This window comes from Emys orbicularis, chromosome 7 (genome assembly GCF_028017835.1).
Source record: "Emys orbicularis isolate rEmyOrb1 chromosome 7, rEmyOrb1.hap1, whole genome shotgun sequence".
NCBI lineage: Eukaryota > Metazoa > Chordata > Testudines > Emydidae > Emys > Emys orbicularis.
This window is the reverse complement of record NC_088689.1, coordinates 93,795,046-93,809,717: the sequence shown is the minus strand read 5'-3', so window position 1 is coordinate 93,809,717 and position 14,672 is coordinate 93,795,046. Positions and strand designations below refer to the sequence as shown.

The window sequence follows — 14,672 nt, the reverse complement described above, 5'->3', positions numbered from 1 at the left end:
CAGATCTGGGGGTAGCTGGAACCCAAGAGGGGAGTGAGAGAATGAATGAGGATCTGGGATGGGGGAAATGAGACTGGCTGGACAAGGAGTTTGGGATTGGGATGAGAAGCCTGAGAAGTGGAGACTGGGACTAGGAGGCAGGGGTGGTGAAGAGATAGGAATGCAACTGGGACAGATTGGAAGTGACAGGGCGTGGTGTCAACAGGCAGAAGAGTATCTGACCTCTAGAGAACCTCTCCTCCAGAGCCTGAAATGGAATCCCAGATTTCTGAGTTTCATCATTCCTCTGCTGTCAGTAAATACCTGTGAAACCCACTAGCAAAGTGTCTTATCCCCCTCTAGTGCTGGTCCACATAGAGGATGAAAACCTATTACAGCTATCACTTATTCTATTAACTCAAGTGGCAGAGGTCTGTCCAGTGCATCTAAAGTTTCCAGCCCTGTTGATAACCCATATAAGTGTCAGTATGATGCCATGTGATTGAATTTCCCCCCCCAGTTTTCTCTTGAAAAGTCTGGGAAATTACACACACACAACCTCTTCTTCCTCCCCCTCCCCCCCCTCCCCCCATTAACAGAACATTATTAAGGTTGCAAAGTTGAGCACACAGAAGTTAGGAAATGCCAGAATTATGGTTGCCTATGTAACTTTAATTCATCCCCCTTCTGTATATGTATTATGATATGGTCTTTACATGATCACATACTGTTTTTTCCACAGGACCCTGGCCTAAGTCACTGCACAGGATGGACCTGCTCTGGGGATGAATCAAGGTAGTATAGTGATGGAGGCTGTTGTCTGTAGGCCTCCTGCTTCATTAGTTATGGAAGTTGGAAGATGTGGTAGTGAATGAGCATGAAATTGCTTAAAGTGAGAGGATGGTCTCATGCAGGCAGTTAAATTCTGCCATGGAGAACTAGATTCTATCCTATCCTCTGCCACAGAGTTCCGATGTGATGCTAGGCAAGTCACTTAAACCAGATTTTTCACACATGGTCTGTAATTATGCATTCTTCAATTTCTGGATACCTTACTTGAGATCCTGGGGTCTGATTTGTAGAAGGGCTGAGCACTCACAGCTGCAACTGATGTCAATGGGGAGAGGTGTGCTTTGAACTTAAATAATGCTGAGTACTCATTAATAGTGATGAGTACTATCGTAAAACTCATGAGAAAATTAAATAATTCTGCCTTCAAAACAGGGTTTAAATAATGTGCAGTAAATAAGTTTTAGGGCCACACATTGAACTGTGAAGATAAAACAAATTATTGAATAGCTGCTCATGAAGTGAAAACTGTCCATTTTATGTATCAGAGGGGTAGCCGTGTTAGTCTGGATCTGTAAAAAGCAACAGAGGGTCCTGTGGCACCTTTAAGACTAACAGATGTATTGGAGCATAAGCTTTTGTGGGTGAATGCCCACTTCGTCAGACGAATGCTGTTGCTTTGTCCATTTTATGTACTGAATGAGACTGGGATCCTTGGGGGGGGGGGGGGGGAAATGTGATCATATAATTGAAGGCTGTCATAATGCATATGTACAAGAGGGCTCAATTAAGGTTGCACAGACCGCCTTAATTCTAGTATTTCCTAGCTTTTGGGTGCTTGACTTTTCAATCTTAATGTTTTAACATAGTTTTGTGTGTATAAAGAATATTAAGATGATCAGGAATATAGATAATAGATTGTCACAGTTTTATTTGGCAATAATCTCTCTTACTGTAACTTGGTTAGGTAAATATACTTAAAAAGCTTTTATTGTTTAATTGTAAAGCCCTGTGCTCAGCTTCTTGGTGGGGGGGAATACGTGCTTAATTTTGTTTCTTCTCAGTTTTTGGAATGCTTGTTAATGACTTAAAAAAAAAAAAAAAAAACTGAACAGAAAAAAGACTTCACACTTTAAATATATTTATACTTTAACTCAGACCATTTAGTTTCAAACTTAGCATGTACTTAGCCGTGAGTGAGGAAAGTATACTTCAATTTGGGAGGGAAAAATTCCATCAGGAATGTAAGTATGCACTGAATGTGCTGCTTTCAAGATTCACAGAAATGTGTGTGCACATCTAAACTTAGCTGAGCTTGCTGTAAATACATGTTTATGAATTTGTCTGTTGTAATAAAACACGGACAATGGCATTGTGCTTAAATGTTGTTTGTATAATTTTACAATATGACTAGGGCATGATACCATGGTTGTAAAGCACTTGAGATCTACCGATGAAAAATATTATATAAAAGCATAAGGTGGTATTATTATTTATTATATTGTTTGGTCTTTTACTGTATTTGCTTACAGATTTGACTCTGAGAAGGTTGTAATTTCTTTTGTCTGTACTTCATTTCAGATTTTACTGTTCGTTAGGCTGTATCAATGGAGCACATTCAGGGAGCTTGGAAGACCATCAGTAACGGTTTTGGATTCAAGGATTCTGTCTTTGATGGATCAAACTGTATTTCACCTACTATTGTTCAGCCGTTTGGCTCTCAACGCCGAGCTTCTGATGATGGCAAGCTCTCAGATATGTCTAAGACTAGTAATACCATTCGGGTTTTCTTGCCTAACAAGCAACGCACAGTGGTAAGTCTACCCAAGCCTCATGTACGTCTACATTACGCTCTACTGGCAATGCTGTGTAGTGTAAGTGTAGCTACATGCTGCAGTCAAAAGCATACCACATCCACACTGCAGTATGTAGCTACACGTGTCAGTGAAAGGCTCTGGCAGAGTGGAGGCAGCAGGGAAAGCTTCAGCAGCTGCCTTTCACTCTGGTGAGGAAAAGCTCTGGCTGGAGGTGAGGCAGCAGGGAAAGGCTTCACCTCTGCCAGAGCCTTGCCCTGTGGCAGGGAAGGGCTCGAGCAGCAGGGAGCTGCTGGAGCCTTTCCCTGCTGCCAGTGTTTTTTCCTGCAGTGGGGAAAAGCTTCAGAAGCAGGGAGGCCATGGGATGCTACATGGCTAAAAATAGCAACGTAGACTGGGAGGGATGGCTTGGGCGACTAGAGATCCATGTAGGGCAGGGGTGGGCAAACTTTTTGGCCCGAGGGCCACATCAGGGTTGCAAAACTGTATGGAGGGCCGGGTAGGGAAGGCTGTGCTTCCCCAAACAGCCTGCCCCCTATCCGACTCCTCCCACTTCCTGCTCTCTGACTGCCCCTCCCTCCACTCCTTGTCCCCTGACCATTCCCTCCCGAGACCCCATGACCCTAACTGCTCCCCTGGGTCCCCACCCCCTATACAACCCCCCTGTTCCCTGACTGCCCCAACCCCTATCCACATCCCTGCCCCCCGACAGGCCCCTTGGGACTCCCGCGCCTATTCAACACCCCCGTTCCCTGGCCCCGGCCCCCTTACCATGCAGCTCAGAGCAGCATGTCTGGCAGCCCTGCCACTCGGCCGGAGCCTGCCGCGCTGCCCTGCAGGAGCACGCAGCCCCGCTGCCCAGAGCGCTGCCTGCGTGGTGGCATAGCTGCGGGGGAGGGGAGTCAGCGGGGGAGGGGCCGGGGGCTAGCCTCTCTGGCTGGGAGCTCAAGGGCTGGGCAGGACGGTCCTGCAGGACGGATGTGGCCCGCGGGCCGTAGTTTGCCCACCTCTGATGTAGGGTGTGTGCTTGAGTCTACTTCAGGTGTATCTGTAGTTTACTCACATAAGCAATGCCTCACAGTCTATACTGCTATTTTTACCTGCGGTGGGGGACTGCATGTACGTACACTACACGCCACCAAAAGAAGGGTGCAGAGCGTCCTATGAGATGTTATAGACTTTTACTATTGTTAACGTATATGTGGCAACAGAAATGTTAAAAAAACCTGGAAGGTTGGTCCATGTTTAGGAAAGCCATTATTAGTCCCTTAATCCTAAAGGCTATATTTTAAAAATAGTATCATTATATTATGGTGCAATGTTCTACAATATACAGGTGTTGATTACATTCAAATATTTAAGAGCAAAATATTTCAGTAGTGGGCTAACCTAATTTACAGTATTGTTGCAGAACTATCCTAGCCTATATAAACTCAAATATATGATGATTTTTGTCACAGGTTGCTTCAGCATGGATCCCCACAATGAAATATATTGAAGATAGATTGAACTTAAACATCTCTTGGTCTTTGTTCCAAGCTGAGCATTCCAATAATATGCTAAAACTCAATAACGTTGGTTGAAATCCTAATTAATGTTTTGTCCCTTCCCTCAACATAATGCCACCCACCCACCCACTCACAGTGCTATCATTTCTGTCTGCATATGTGTCAAGTATAAAACATTCTGTCCAGCATAAAAACAGTAAACTGCAACAAAATTTTCTTACTCAAGTTTATATATTACTGTGGGTGTGACAGAAAATATGCCTGTCTGGCCTGTTAGCACAGTATGCCATGAGCCAAAACATTAAGGCCCAGCAAGTCCATTGTTGCATACCAGAAGTTAACTTTTGTAGACAAACCTTCAAAAGTGAACTGTAATGCAAGGTTTTTGTTTTTGTTTTTTTGAGTGGAATGGATCCTTTGGTCTATATAACTGCCTCAAACATTTTCTGAAAAACTTTTTTCTGCTTCTACATTAGGAGTATCTGGTCCTGACTTACTGCTTTTCCTGTCGAGGACCTGGAATGTGACATCATAGCTGGAGGCAGAAACTTGAACAGGAGGAAAGGTTGAGACTAAGGCCTTGGCTACACTCGCGGATTCACAGCGCTGCCGCGGCAGCGTTGCCGCGGCAGCGCTGTGAAGCGCGAGTGTAGTCGCGCCGCCAGCGCTGCGAGAGCTGTCTCGCAGCGCTGCAAGTACTCCACCTCTCCGAGGGGAATAGCTTGCAGCGCTGCGAGGGAGCGTGCAGCGCTGCAGGCGCTGATTACACTGGCGCTTTACAGCGCTGCACTCGCTGCGCTCAGGGAGGGTGTTTTTTCACACCCCTGAGCGCAGCAAGTGCAGCGCTGTGAATTGCCAGTGTAGCCAAGGCCTTAGGCTGGGAGAGCTGTAGCTCAGATTTCAACCTCTGGTTAAAACATCACATTCCAAGCCCAACTACTGCCAGTGTTTCCTAGGGAAAAAGAAATATATATGATATTTCTTATGTTAAGCAAGCAGAATTTTTTTCTTAAATCTAAGGCGGTCTTTTCTCATAATAAAGGAATATCCAGAACAATTTTTGGTGGTATGAAAAACAAACTAGCCACAGTAAATATAGCAAACCATTACAATAAAGTGATTGTGGCAATCACCAAAATTCCTCCTTCCAAAACTGATTAGAAGATACTGACAAACTCAGAATGCCATACATAAAACCGGTATCATCTGCCTTCGTTTTGGCTTCTCTTTTGGTCAAGATCAAGTGGCATGTTGAGCCAAAGGGTCATATAGGCATAATTCTTGAGCCTATTGTAGATCAAATGATAGGGATGCAGCATTAAAAAGTTACATCCAAACAGAGAAATGCCATCCAGTTGAGCATAAGACATCACAAACTTGTCCAGTGTGCTCATGGACATGTAGATTCAAACATCCAACCTTACATTCTTCTTCGAGTGCTTGTTCACGTCCATTCCACATTAGGTGTACGCGCGCCGCGTGCACGAACGTCGGAAACTTTTTCCCTCAGCGGCTCCCGTCGGGCCCGCAGGGTCTCTCTTCCCGCCAGAGCGGCGCCCCGCCCCAGCGTATATATACCCCTGCTGGCCCGACCCTCCCTCAGTTCCTTCTTACTGCCCGTGGCGACGTTGGAACAACTCTTCTCTCGCTTGAGAGTGTCCCTTAGCATAGCCATTAGCAATAGTTATCAGTTCATTGTTTAGTAAGTGTTAGTGTTAAGTAGTTATTTAGTTTGTCACAAAGACCAAACAAACTCTTGGTGATAGGGGTTTGGTCAACCCCGGCACCGGCCCTGGGCGGCGGAGCATGCTGCACGCCCAAGGCTTCAAGGCTTGTGCCGCGTGCCGCAGGCCCATGCCAGTGAGCGACCCGCACGAGTCGTGTCTCCGTTGCCTGGGAGAAGCACACCAGAAGGAGCGCTGTAAAATTTGTAAGGCTTTCAAGCCCAGAACTCAAAAGGAGAGAGACTTTCGCCTGAAACAGCTCCTCATGGAGATGGCGTTACAGCCCTCCGCTCCCACGGCACCGTCGGCTTCGGTGCGGAGTGCCCTGGCCTCGGTCCGCGACCCGACACAGGCGGTGCAGACTAAGCCTACGGTGCCGCCTCGACGAGATCACGCCCGGCACCGGTCTGCTTCGCCGGCCAAGCCCAAGAGCCAGCCCAAGGCCCGGGGTCGCTCCCCGCACAAGAAGGTGGCACCAACGAAGACCGCTAGTGCGACCAAGGCCGTGCCAGCCCCGGCACAGGTCCCGGTACCAGTGGCTCCGGCGCCGAAAGGCCCGTCGAGCCCCGGGACAAGCGCGTCGAGTGAGGAGGGGGGGCTGGAGGAACTGTTGGAACAGCCCTCCACCCCGGACACATTTGAGGCGGCGAAGGACCTCATTGAATTGTCCTCCGTCAGCACACTCCGCACCAAAGTCATTCCGCCGAGACTGCCTTCCAAGGGCAAGCCGGCGATGATGCGCCCATCGCGGTCGCCCTCTCGGCACCGCTCACGGCGCCGGTCCCGGTCGAGCTCCGCCTCGGTGGACTCCCGGCTTCCCGCCGCGCAACGGGCCTCCAAACAGACAGGCCCCGGCGCGAGCGAGGCACCGTCCCAGCAGCCCGGCCCGAGCAGGCACCGGGACGCTTCGACGGCGAGAGCCCCCAGACCATCCTCCCGCAGCCGTTCCCGGTCCCGCGGTCAACGGTACCGTTCTCAATCCAGATCGGTACGGCGCTACTCACGGTCCCGGTCCCGACGGCACCGCTCCCCGACACCCGACCGGCACCGCGCCACGGCACCGCCGTGGCCCTCTAGGTCACCGTCGCTTGCGTCGGAAGAGAGCTCGGGGCTGTCGAGATATGGCCGCAGAGGGCACGCCGCTACACGGCACGAGGCCTCTTGGCAACCGCATTGGAGCCATCTGGGACAGTGGCCGTTCTGGACCCCGTGGGCCTATCATCAGCAAGGCCCTCCATCCAGAACTTCGAGATCGGGCCCTTCAGGGGACCGGTCCCGCTCCCCACGGTGCCGCCCCACCTCCCGTGCGGAGGCCACGGTCTCCAGACCGCCTGATGCAGAAAGGGCGGTCTCGGCACCGAGCCCGGCACCGTCCGTGACCCAGGGCAGGGGACGCACTCCGGAGGGCCAGCCCGCTGAGGAGGAGTTACAGGAGGATGAGGACGCTCAAAAGGCCATGACCACCTCCTCCTCACCAGATGAAGCCGTGGCGGGCACAACAGTGTCCGGCCCTCCCCCGATTGACCACCGGGCACACCAGGACTTGCTCCGCCGGGTGGCCCTCAATTTGGGGTTGCAGGCGGAGGAGACGGTCGAGCAGGAGGACCCCATGGTAGACATTCTCAGCCCAGAGGGTCCCTCCAGGATTGCTCTTTCTTTAATAAAGACTGTACAGTCGAATTATAAGACTGTGTGGCAGACGCCAGCCTCCTCTGCGCCGACCGCACGGGGCGTCGAGAGGAAGTACTTTGCCCCATCCAAAGGGTTTGACTTCCTCTTCTCCCATCCAGCCCCATGTTCGCTGGTCGTTTCGGCGGTCAACGAGAAGGAGCGGCATGGCCAGCAGGCCCCAGCCCCCAAGGCCAAGGAGGCGAAACGATTAGACTTGTTCGGCAGAAAGGTCTACTCGTCGGGAGGCCTCCAGTTGCGGATCGCGAACCAGCAGGCGATCCTCAACAGGCATAACTTCAACTCCTGGGCATCGGTGTCTAAATTTAAGGATGCCTTGCCTCAGGGATCGCAACCCGAGTTTGCGGCCATTGTTGACCAGGGAAAGGCGGTGGCCAAGACCTCGTTACAGGCCTCGCTCGACTCGGCTGATGCGGCCGCTAGGACTATCGCGTCCGGCGTGGTGATGAGGCGCTCAGCGTGGTTGCAGGCGTCTGGTCTTCCTCCAGAGGTGCAAAACACCCTCCAAGACCTCCCGTTTGAAGGGACGGGGTTGTTTTCGGAGCAGACAGATGCCAGGCTCCATGGCCTCAAGGATTCGCGGGCTACCTCAAGTCTTTGGGGATGCATACCCCTGTGACACAGAGGAAGCCCTTTAAACCTCAGCCTCCACAGAGGCAGTACCAGCCTCGCCCTCGACACGAACCTTACCGTAGGCGGGGCAGAGACAATAGGCGTAGGCGCAACAATACGCCTAACCAGGGCCAAAGCCAGGGCAACAACAAGCCGCAGCCGGGCAATAAGCAAGGATTTTGAAGACGCGATCGAGGACAGCGTACCTATCTCTTCCCCGGATCCTCCCCTGTATTTCAGGGACCGCCTATCCCGTTTTTTCCGTGCCTGGTCCCATATAACATCAGACCATTGGGTCCGGCGCACGGTAGAATCAGGATATGCCCTCCAGTTTTCCTCGCCCCCTCCCTCCCACCCACCCCCCCCCCCGTCCCTCTTCAGGGACCCCTCTCACGAGCAACTTCTTATGCAGGAGGTACGGACCCTCCTCGCTGTAGGGGCGGTGGAAGAGGTTCCTCCGGACCTCAGAGGAAAAGGGTTCTATTCCAGATACTTCCTCATTCCCAAGGCGAAAGGGGGCCTCCGTCCTATCCTGGACCTTCGCAAGCTGAACAAGTACTTGCAAAAACCACGTTTCCGTATGGTCTCCCTCGGTACCATCATTCCATCATTCCTTCCCTGGATCAGGGGGATTGGTACGCTGCCCTCGATATGAAAGACGCTTACTTTCACATCGCTATAGCTCCCCGGCCCCTCCCCCGCTGACACATCGCTATCCGCCCGGCTCACCGGCGGTTCCACTATCCAGCAGCGCCATTTTCAGTTTGCGGTCTTGCCCTTCGGCCTCGCAACGGCCCCACGTGTCTTCACGAAATGCATGTCCATGGTGGCGGCCTTCCTTCGAAAACGACGGATGCGCGTCTACCCATACCTAGACGACTGGCTCCTAGCGGGCCGGTCAGAGGCAGAGGTTCACGCCCACGTGACATTGGCGCTACAAGTGTTCCGCGATCTCGGCCTGTTGGTCAATGTGCCCAAGTCCTCACTAGTCCCCACACAGAGACTGGAGTTCATAGGGGCAGTCCTGGACTCGGTGGCGGCGCGGGCGAGTCTTCCCGTATCGCGTTTCCTGGCAATCCAGGAGGCCGTGACCTCCATTCAGAGATTCCCCACGACCACGGCCAGGCGTTGCTTACAGCTCCTGGGGCACATGGCGGCATGCACCCACGTGGTTGGACACGCCCGCCTCAGGCTCCGGCCTCTGCAGCTGTGGTTGGCCCAAGTATATCGCCCCAACAGCGACCCATTGGACATGGTCGTCACGATCCCGGCTCGGGTATCGAGCGCCCTCTGTTGGTGGCTCGACCAACAGCAGGTCTGTGCGGGGGTCCCGTTCGCCGCCCCACAACCAGTTCTGACGTTAGTGACAGACGCGTCGGACCTGGGGTGGGGGGCGCACCTAGGGGACCTACGCACTCAAGGCTTGTGGTCCAGGGAGGAACGGTTGCTTCACATCAACCTGAAGGAGCTGAGGGCGGTTCGCCTCGCCTGCCAGACCTTTCACGCCACCATAAGAGGGCACGGCGTGTCAGGTCTGACGGACAACACTACCGCTATGTTTTATATAAACAAGCAGGGCGGGTCCCGGTCCTCTCCTCTCTGTCACGAGGCTCTCCTCCTCTGGGACTTCTGCATAGCCCATTCAGTGCACCTTCGGGCGGCATATCTCCCCGGGGTCCAGAACGGATTGGCGGACCATCTCAGCCGGTCCTATCTCACACACGAGTGGAGGCTGAGGCGGGACATCCTCCGTTCAATCTTCCTGAGGTGGGGGTTTCCCCAGGTGTATCTGTTTGCCACCATGGACAACAGCCAGTGCCCACAGTTTTGCTCATTCCAGAACCGCAGTCCGGGCTCTCTGGCGGACGCCTTTGCAATCCCGTGGGGCGGGAGCCTGCGGTATGCCTTCCCCCCGTTCCCACTCATTCACAGGGTCCTTCTAAAGACCCGCAGGGACGGGGCGACGGTCATTCTCATCGCCCCGGCGTGGCCATGTCAACACTGGTTTACAACTCTCTTAGAGCTGTCCGTGGCCTCTCCGATAACCCTCCCCCTCCTTCACGACCTCATAACACAAGACCGAGGTCGCCTACTCCACCCGAACCTGCCATCGCTGCATCTCACGGCATGGCTGCTCTCTGGCTAAGTGAGGCGGAGCACAGGTGCTCTCAGGAGGTCCAGCAAATCCTCCTGGGTAGTAGGAAGCCCTCCACAAGGGCAACCTACCTGGCCAAATGGAAGCGCTTCTCCCTCTGGTGTGAGCCTCAGCGCGTCCAGCCCTTGCGGGCCTCGGTACCACTAATTCTGGATTACTTGCTGCACCTTAAGCGCCAAGGCCTTGCCCCCGCTTCTATTAAGGTGCATCTAGCGCCATATCGGCTTTTCACCCGGGGGAATTGGGGCTGTCCGTGTTTTCCAACCCCACTGTGGTCCGATTCCTCAAGGGGCTGGATAGGAGTTCCCCTACACTCGCCCACCTATACCCCCGTGGGACCTCAATCTGGTCCTCACTAAGCTCATGGGGCTCCCCTTTGAACCCCTGGCCTCTTACTCCCTCACGCACCTTTCATGGAAGGTCGCGTTCCTCGTGGCCGTCACCTCGGCTAGGAGGGTGTCGGAGCTGAGGGCCCTCACCTCGGAGCCTCCTTATACTGTGTTTCATAAAGATAAGGTGCAGCTTAGGCCTCACCCTAAGTTCCTCCCTAAGGTGGTCACGAGTTTTCACATGGGGCAGGACATCTGTTTGCCGGTGTTCTTCTCCAAGCCCCATACGGACCCACGCCATCGTAGCCTGCATACCCTCGATGTGCGGCGGGCGTTGGCTTTCTATCTGGACCGTACCAGGCCTTTCCGCAAGTCGACTCAACTATTCGTGGCCATCGCGGAACGGATGAAGGGCCAGCCTATTTCGACGCAACGCCTGTCGGCGTGGATCGTGCTTTGCATACGCACGTGCTACGAGCTCGCCAACGTGCCTGCATCTCCGATCCAGGCTCTCTACTAGGGCCCAAGCGTCCTCGACGGCCTTCTTGGCGCAGGTCCCGCTTCAGGAGATCTGCAAGGCAGCCACCTGGTCATCGGTTCATACTTTCACAGCCCACTACGCGATCCACCATCAGACCAGAGATGATGCGATGGTCGGCAGGGCGGTGCTTCAATCAGTTATTCCTTGACTCCTACCCTCCTCCAATGGTAAGCTTGTGAGTCACCTAATGTGGAATGGACGTGAACAAGCACTCGAAGAAGAAAAGACGGTTACTTACCTTCTGTAACTGTTGTTCTTCGAGATGTGTTGTTCACGTCCATTACACTTCCCACCCTCCTTCCCCTCTGTCGGAGTCACCGGCAAGAAGGAACTGAGGGAGGGTCGGGCCAGCAGGGGTATATATACGCTGGGGCGGGGCGCCGCTCTGGCGGGAAGGGAGACCCTGCGGGCCCGACGGGAGCCGCTGAGGGGAAAAGTTTCCGACGTTCGTGCACGCGGCGCGCGTACACCTAATGTGGAATGGACGTGAACAACACATCTCGAAGAACAACAGTTACAGAAGGTAAGTAACCGTCTTTTTTCACTTCCTTTAATGTCAAGGCAAATGAATGAAGCAAACAGTGCCTTAACTTCCTCTTGCTTTCTGCTGACTTTCATAGAAATCAAAATAACTATTAAAATGAAACTTTTGTATGGAAGGATAACTTTTCTTTATCTTGAAGTTTTAAATCCTCACAGAAGCCCAGAAGTTGAATAGTCACCACATGCTGCAACCATAATTTTTACTAAGCATAGTAGTTTGTTCTTAAACATTTAGGGAGGGTAGCAAAGGCAGGTCTGCCCCCTTTTAAATGGGGGTGAATATACCATTTGTTAAGGAGGTTCACAACTGGAGATGCTTCTGGATCATAAGGTAGCATTGATGGCCAAAAAGCACTGCTATGTACATCTGATCAGACTTACAGCTTTTCATCTTGAAGGGAGACCTAGCCACAGTTACCCATGCCTTTATCATATCGAGATTTGACAATGCATTCTATGGGAGCTGCATTAGAAGACCATTCTGAAGTTGCAGCCAATGAGAAAGCAGCAATATCAGCTATTGGCATTGGCTGCTGATTTCCTTTTGGGTGCCATTCTGTGTGGTGTTTGATCTTATATAGCCCTGTATGTATGGTTTGGGATCTGGCTACTTAAGAGACTGCCTTTGTCTCTCCATTGTCACACCACCTCAAATCAGCTGAGGTACTCAGTTTCTGGTTTTGAAAGTTTGGAAACTGTTCTGGTAGCAGGATGATTGAGTTCACTACTCCTTCACACACTGAACTGAGAGCTCCAGATAAGTTTACATTAAAGACATGATGTAAGGCTCATTTGTTTTCTAGGGAAAGCTATATTGGATGGATTTTTGGATGGACTTGTTCAGTTAAATTCTGAAGGAAATAGTATCTTTTATTAACCTGTTTTAGCATTGCTCCTAGAAATGCTTGTACATGTCATCAGTGTGGCATGTTAGGCACACTTTTTTTAAAATTTCAAACTCTATTAATAAAGTGCTACTAAGTCTAGTTTTACTGTAGTGATGTGTAGAATGTGATGTCTAGTCTTATGTAGAATATGAAGATCAGAAAAATGGTATTTTAAACCTTTTTATGTCCTCCTTAGAGTTTTAAATTAAAATTGGCTCTTGTCCACAGGTAAATGTGCGGAATGGGATGACCCTACATGATTGTCTTATGAAGGCGCTCAAAGTCAGAGGTCTGCAGCCAGAATGCTGTGCAGTTTTTCGACTTTTTAATGAACAAAAAGGGTAAGAAGCACAATTTTAACATCCTGTTGGATTTTTTCAAATCCTGGTTTTAAACTAGCAGAAACTGTGGTTTCTTCCCCCATTTTTGCTAATTTCTTTAGAAGTCTAACTTGGCTGTGAAGACTCTCTTCATGCTTTCTTTGCTCTTCTCAAATTTCTTATTCAAAAAGCCACTCCTTAAGCATGCTGAATGATGTAAGAAATTAAATGTTAGTTTTATTTAAATGCTCATACTTCTGGAAGATTTCTATGCAACTGTGTATGTGCAGATTTCTTTGCTTCCCTGCAGAAAAATGACTTTCTGATGGGGAAGCAAAGGGAAGCCTCAAGAGCAGTGATGTGCCCCTCCCCAGCAGTGTGGGCACGTTGTTTCAGGTGCCTGGAGCAGCCGGTGGAGAGGTAAATCACCGCGGGGGTGGGGTGAGGCCCTGGGGAGACCCCGACCGATGGCTCAGCTGCTAGTCCCAGCTGGGCTGGGGGCAGGGGAGGATGAGACTTCCTCTTCCCTGCAAGGAGCAGCCAGGGCTGGGTCAGACCCACCCCCAGAAACCTCCCCTCACTGTAGGAACCCCCAACGAGCTCCTGTGCATTCAGATCCCCCCCACCCGAACCACCCAGTGATCCACGCACACCCAGATTGCCCCACACAGAACCCTCTCACCCCACACCTGGATCCCCCCCACTAAGCCCCTCCACATTTGGATCCTGCCAGGCTCAGCCTGTCTATCCACACCTGGTGTGCCTGGCGCAGAGGGGCAAGGCCCTGGGGTGTTTCTGGGGCAGGGCCAGCCTTTGTACAGTGTCAGAGATGGGTGCAGCCTCACCACCAAGTCCATGTCTGGGGGGTGGGGTTCAGGGTGATCTCCCCTCTCCATGCAGCCAGTGGCCTGTGCTCCCCACTTCCATGCTGGAGCCTCCACATTTATTTATTGTCAAATAAAATTTGCAAAACTTTGCAGAATTTTTATTTTTTGGCACAGAATTTTTAATTTTTTTGGTGCAGGATTCCCTCAGGAATAATGCAAAGGATTTTATATACACCATGGAAAATGCGTACACTTCTGTATCAAAACTGAAGAAGGAAAAACCTGAGTTAGCTGCTTTTTACAGACTTTTTTTATATCACTCTAATCTAGCTAGATTGTGTTCAAATTTGAACATACAATATTTTCTTCCTGCATTTGAAGATAGCTCACTTCAGCATTATATGTGCTTGACTCCTCCAAATAAGGATCCTTGTATTCAATTTTAATGTTATAAATTCCTCTGGAAATTTTAAAATGTTATGGATTTAAGTCTCATCTCAGGTATTCCTTTGCGTTTTGTAGGGCTGAGGAGGTGCTGCTATTAAATACCAAATGATTATTTTACAAGCTGAGAGAGTGAAGGTATCTCATTGAGTTAATGTATTAACTTCACACCTCGGAAGACTTGGGCTCAGTGCTTTTTGAAGCCACAATCATGAGACAGTCATTTGTGGGTATTCATCTCTGTATAACTGAGTCTGCATTGAGGTCTCAAGTAACTTTGGAGCTAAAGCACATAATATGGTTTCTATATCACTTTAAATTTGCCATTCATAATTTGGTACATTTGTTTATAAAGATATTTCTACGGTGCCCATCACCATAGCATCTGGATGCCTTATATCTTATAAAAACAATCAAAATATATGACAACCCACGTAGGGTATTTAAACTGCTATTGCTGAAAAATTACAATTCTGTGTTTTAAAAAAAAAAAAAAACCTACTGAAATACC

General features: G+C 50.7%; 1 protein-coding gene across 1 annotated transcript in view; it reads left to right on the top strand.

The window, feature by feature from the left end:
• RAF1 (Raf-1 proto-oncogene, serine/threonine kinase) overlaps window positions 1–14,672 on the top strand; it is an 89,097-nt gene that overhangs the window by 36,560 nt on the left and 37,865 nt on the right. The window contains exons 2-4 of the mRNA XM_065408533.1: window positions 722–774; window positions 2,350–2,582; window positions 12,799–12,911. Of these exons, the coding sequence (XP_065264605.1) occupies window positions 2,376–2,582; window positions 12,799–12,911 (320 nt within the window). The 5' untranslated portion in view covers window positions 722–774; window positions 2,350–2,375. The remainder of the gene's footprint in view (window positions 1–721; window positions 775–2,349; window positions 2,583–12,798; window positions 12,912–14,672) is intronic.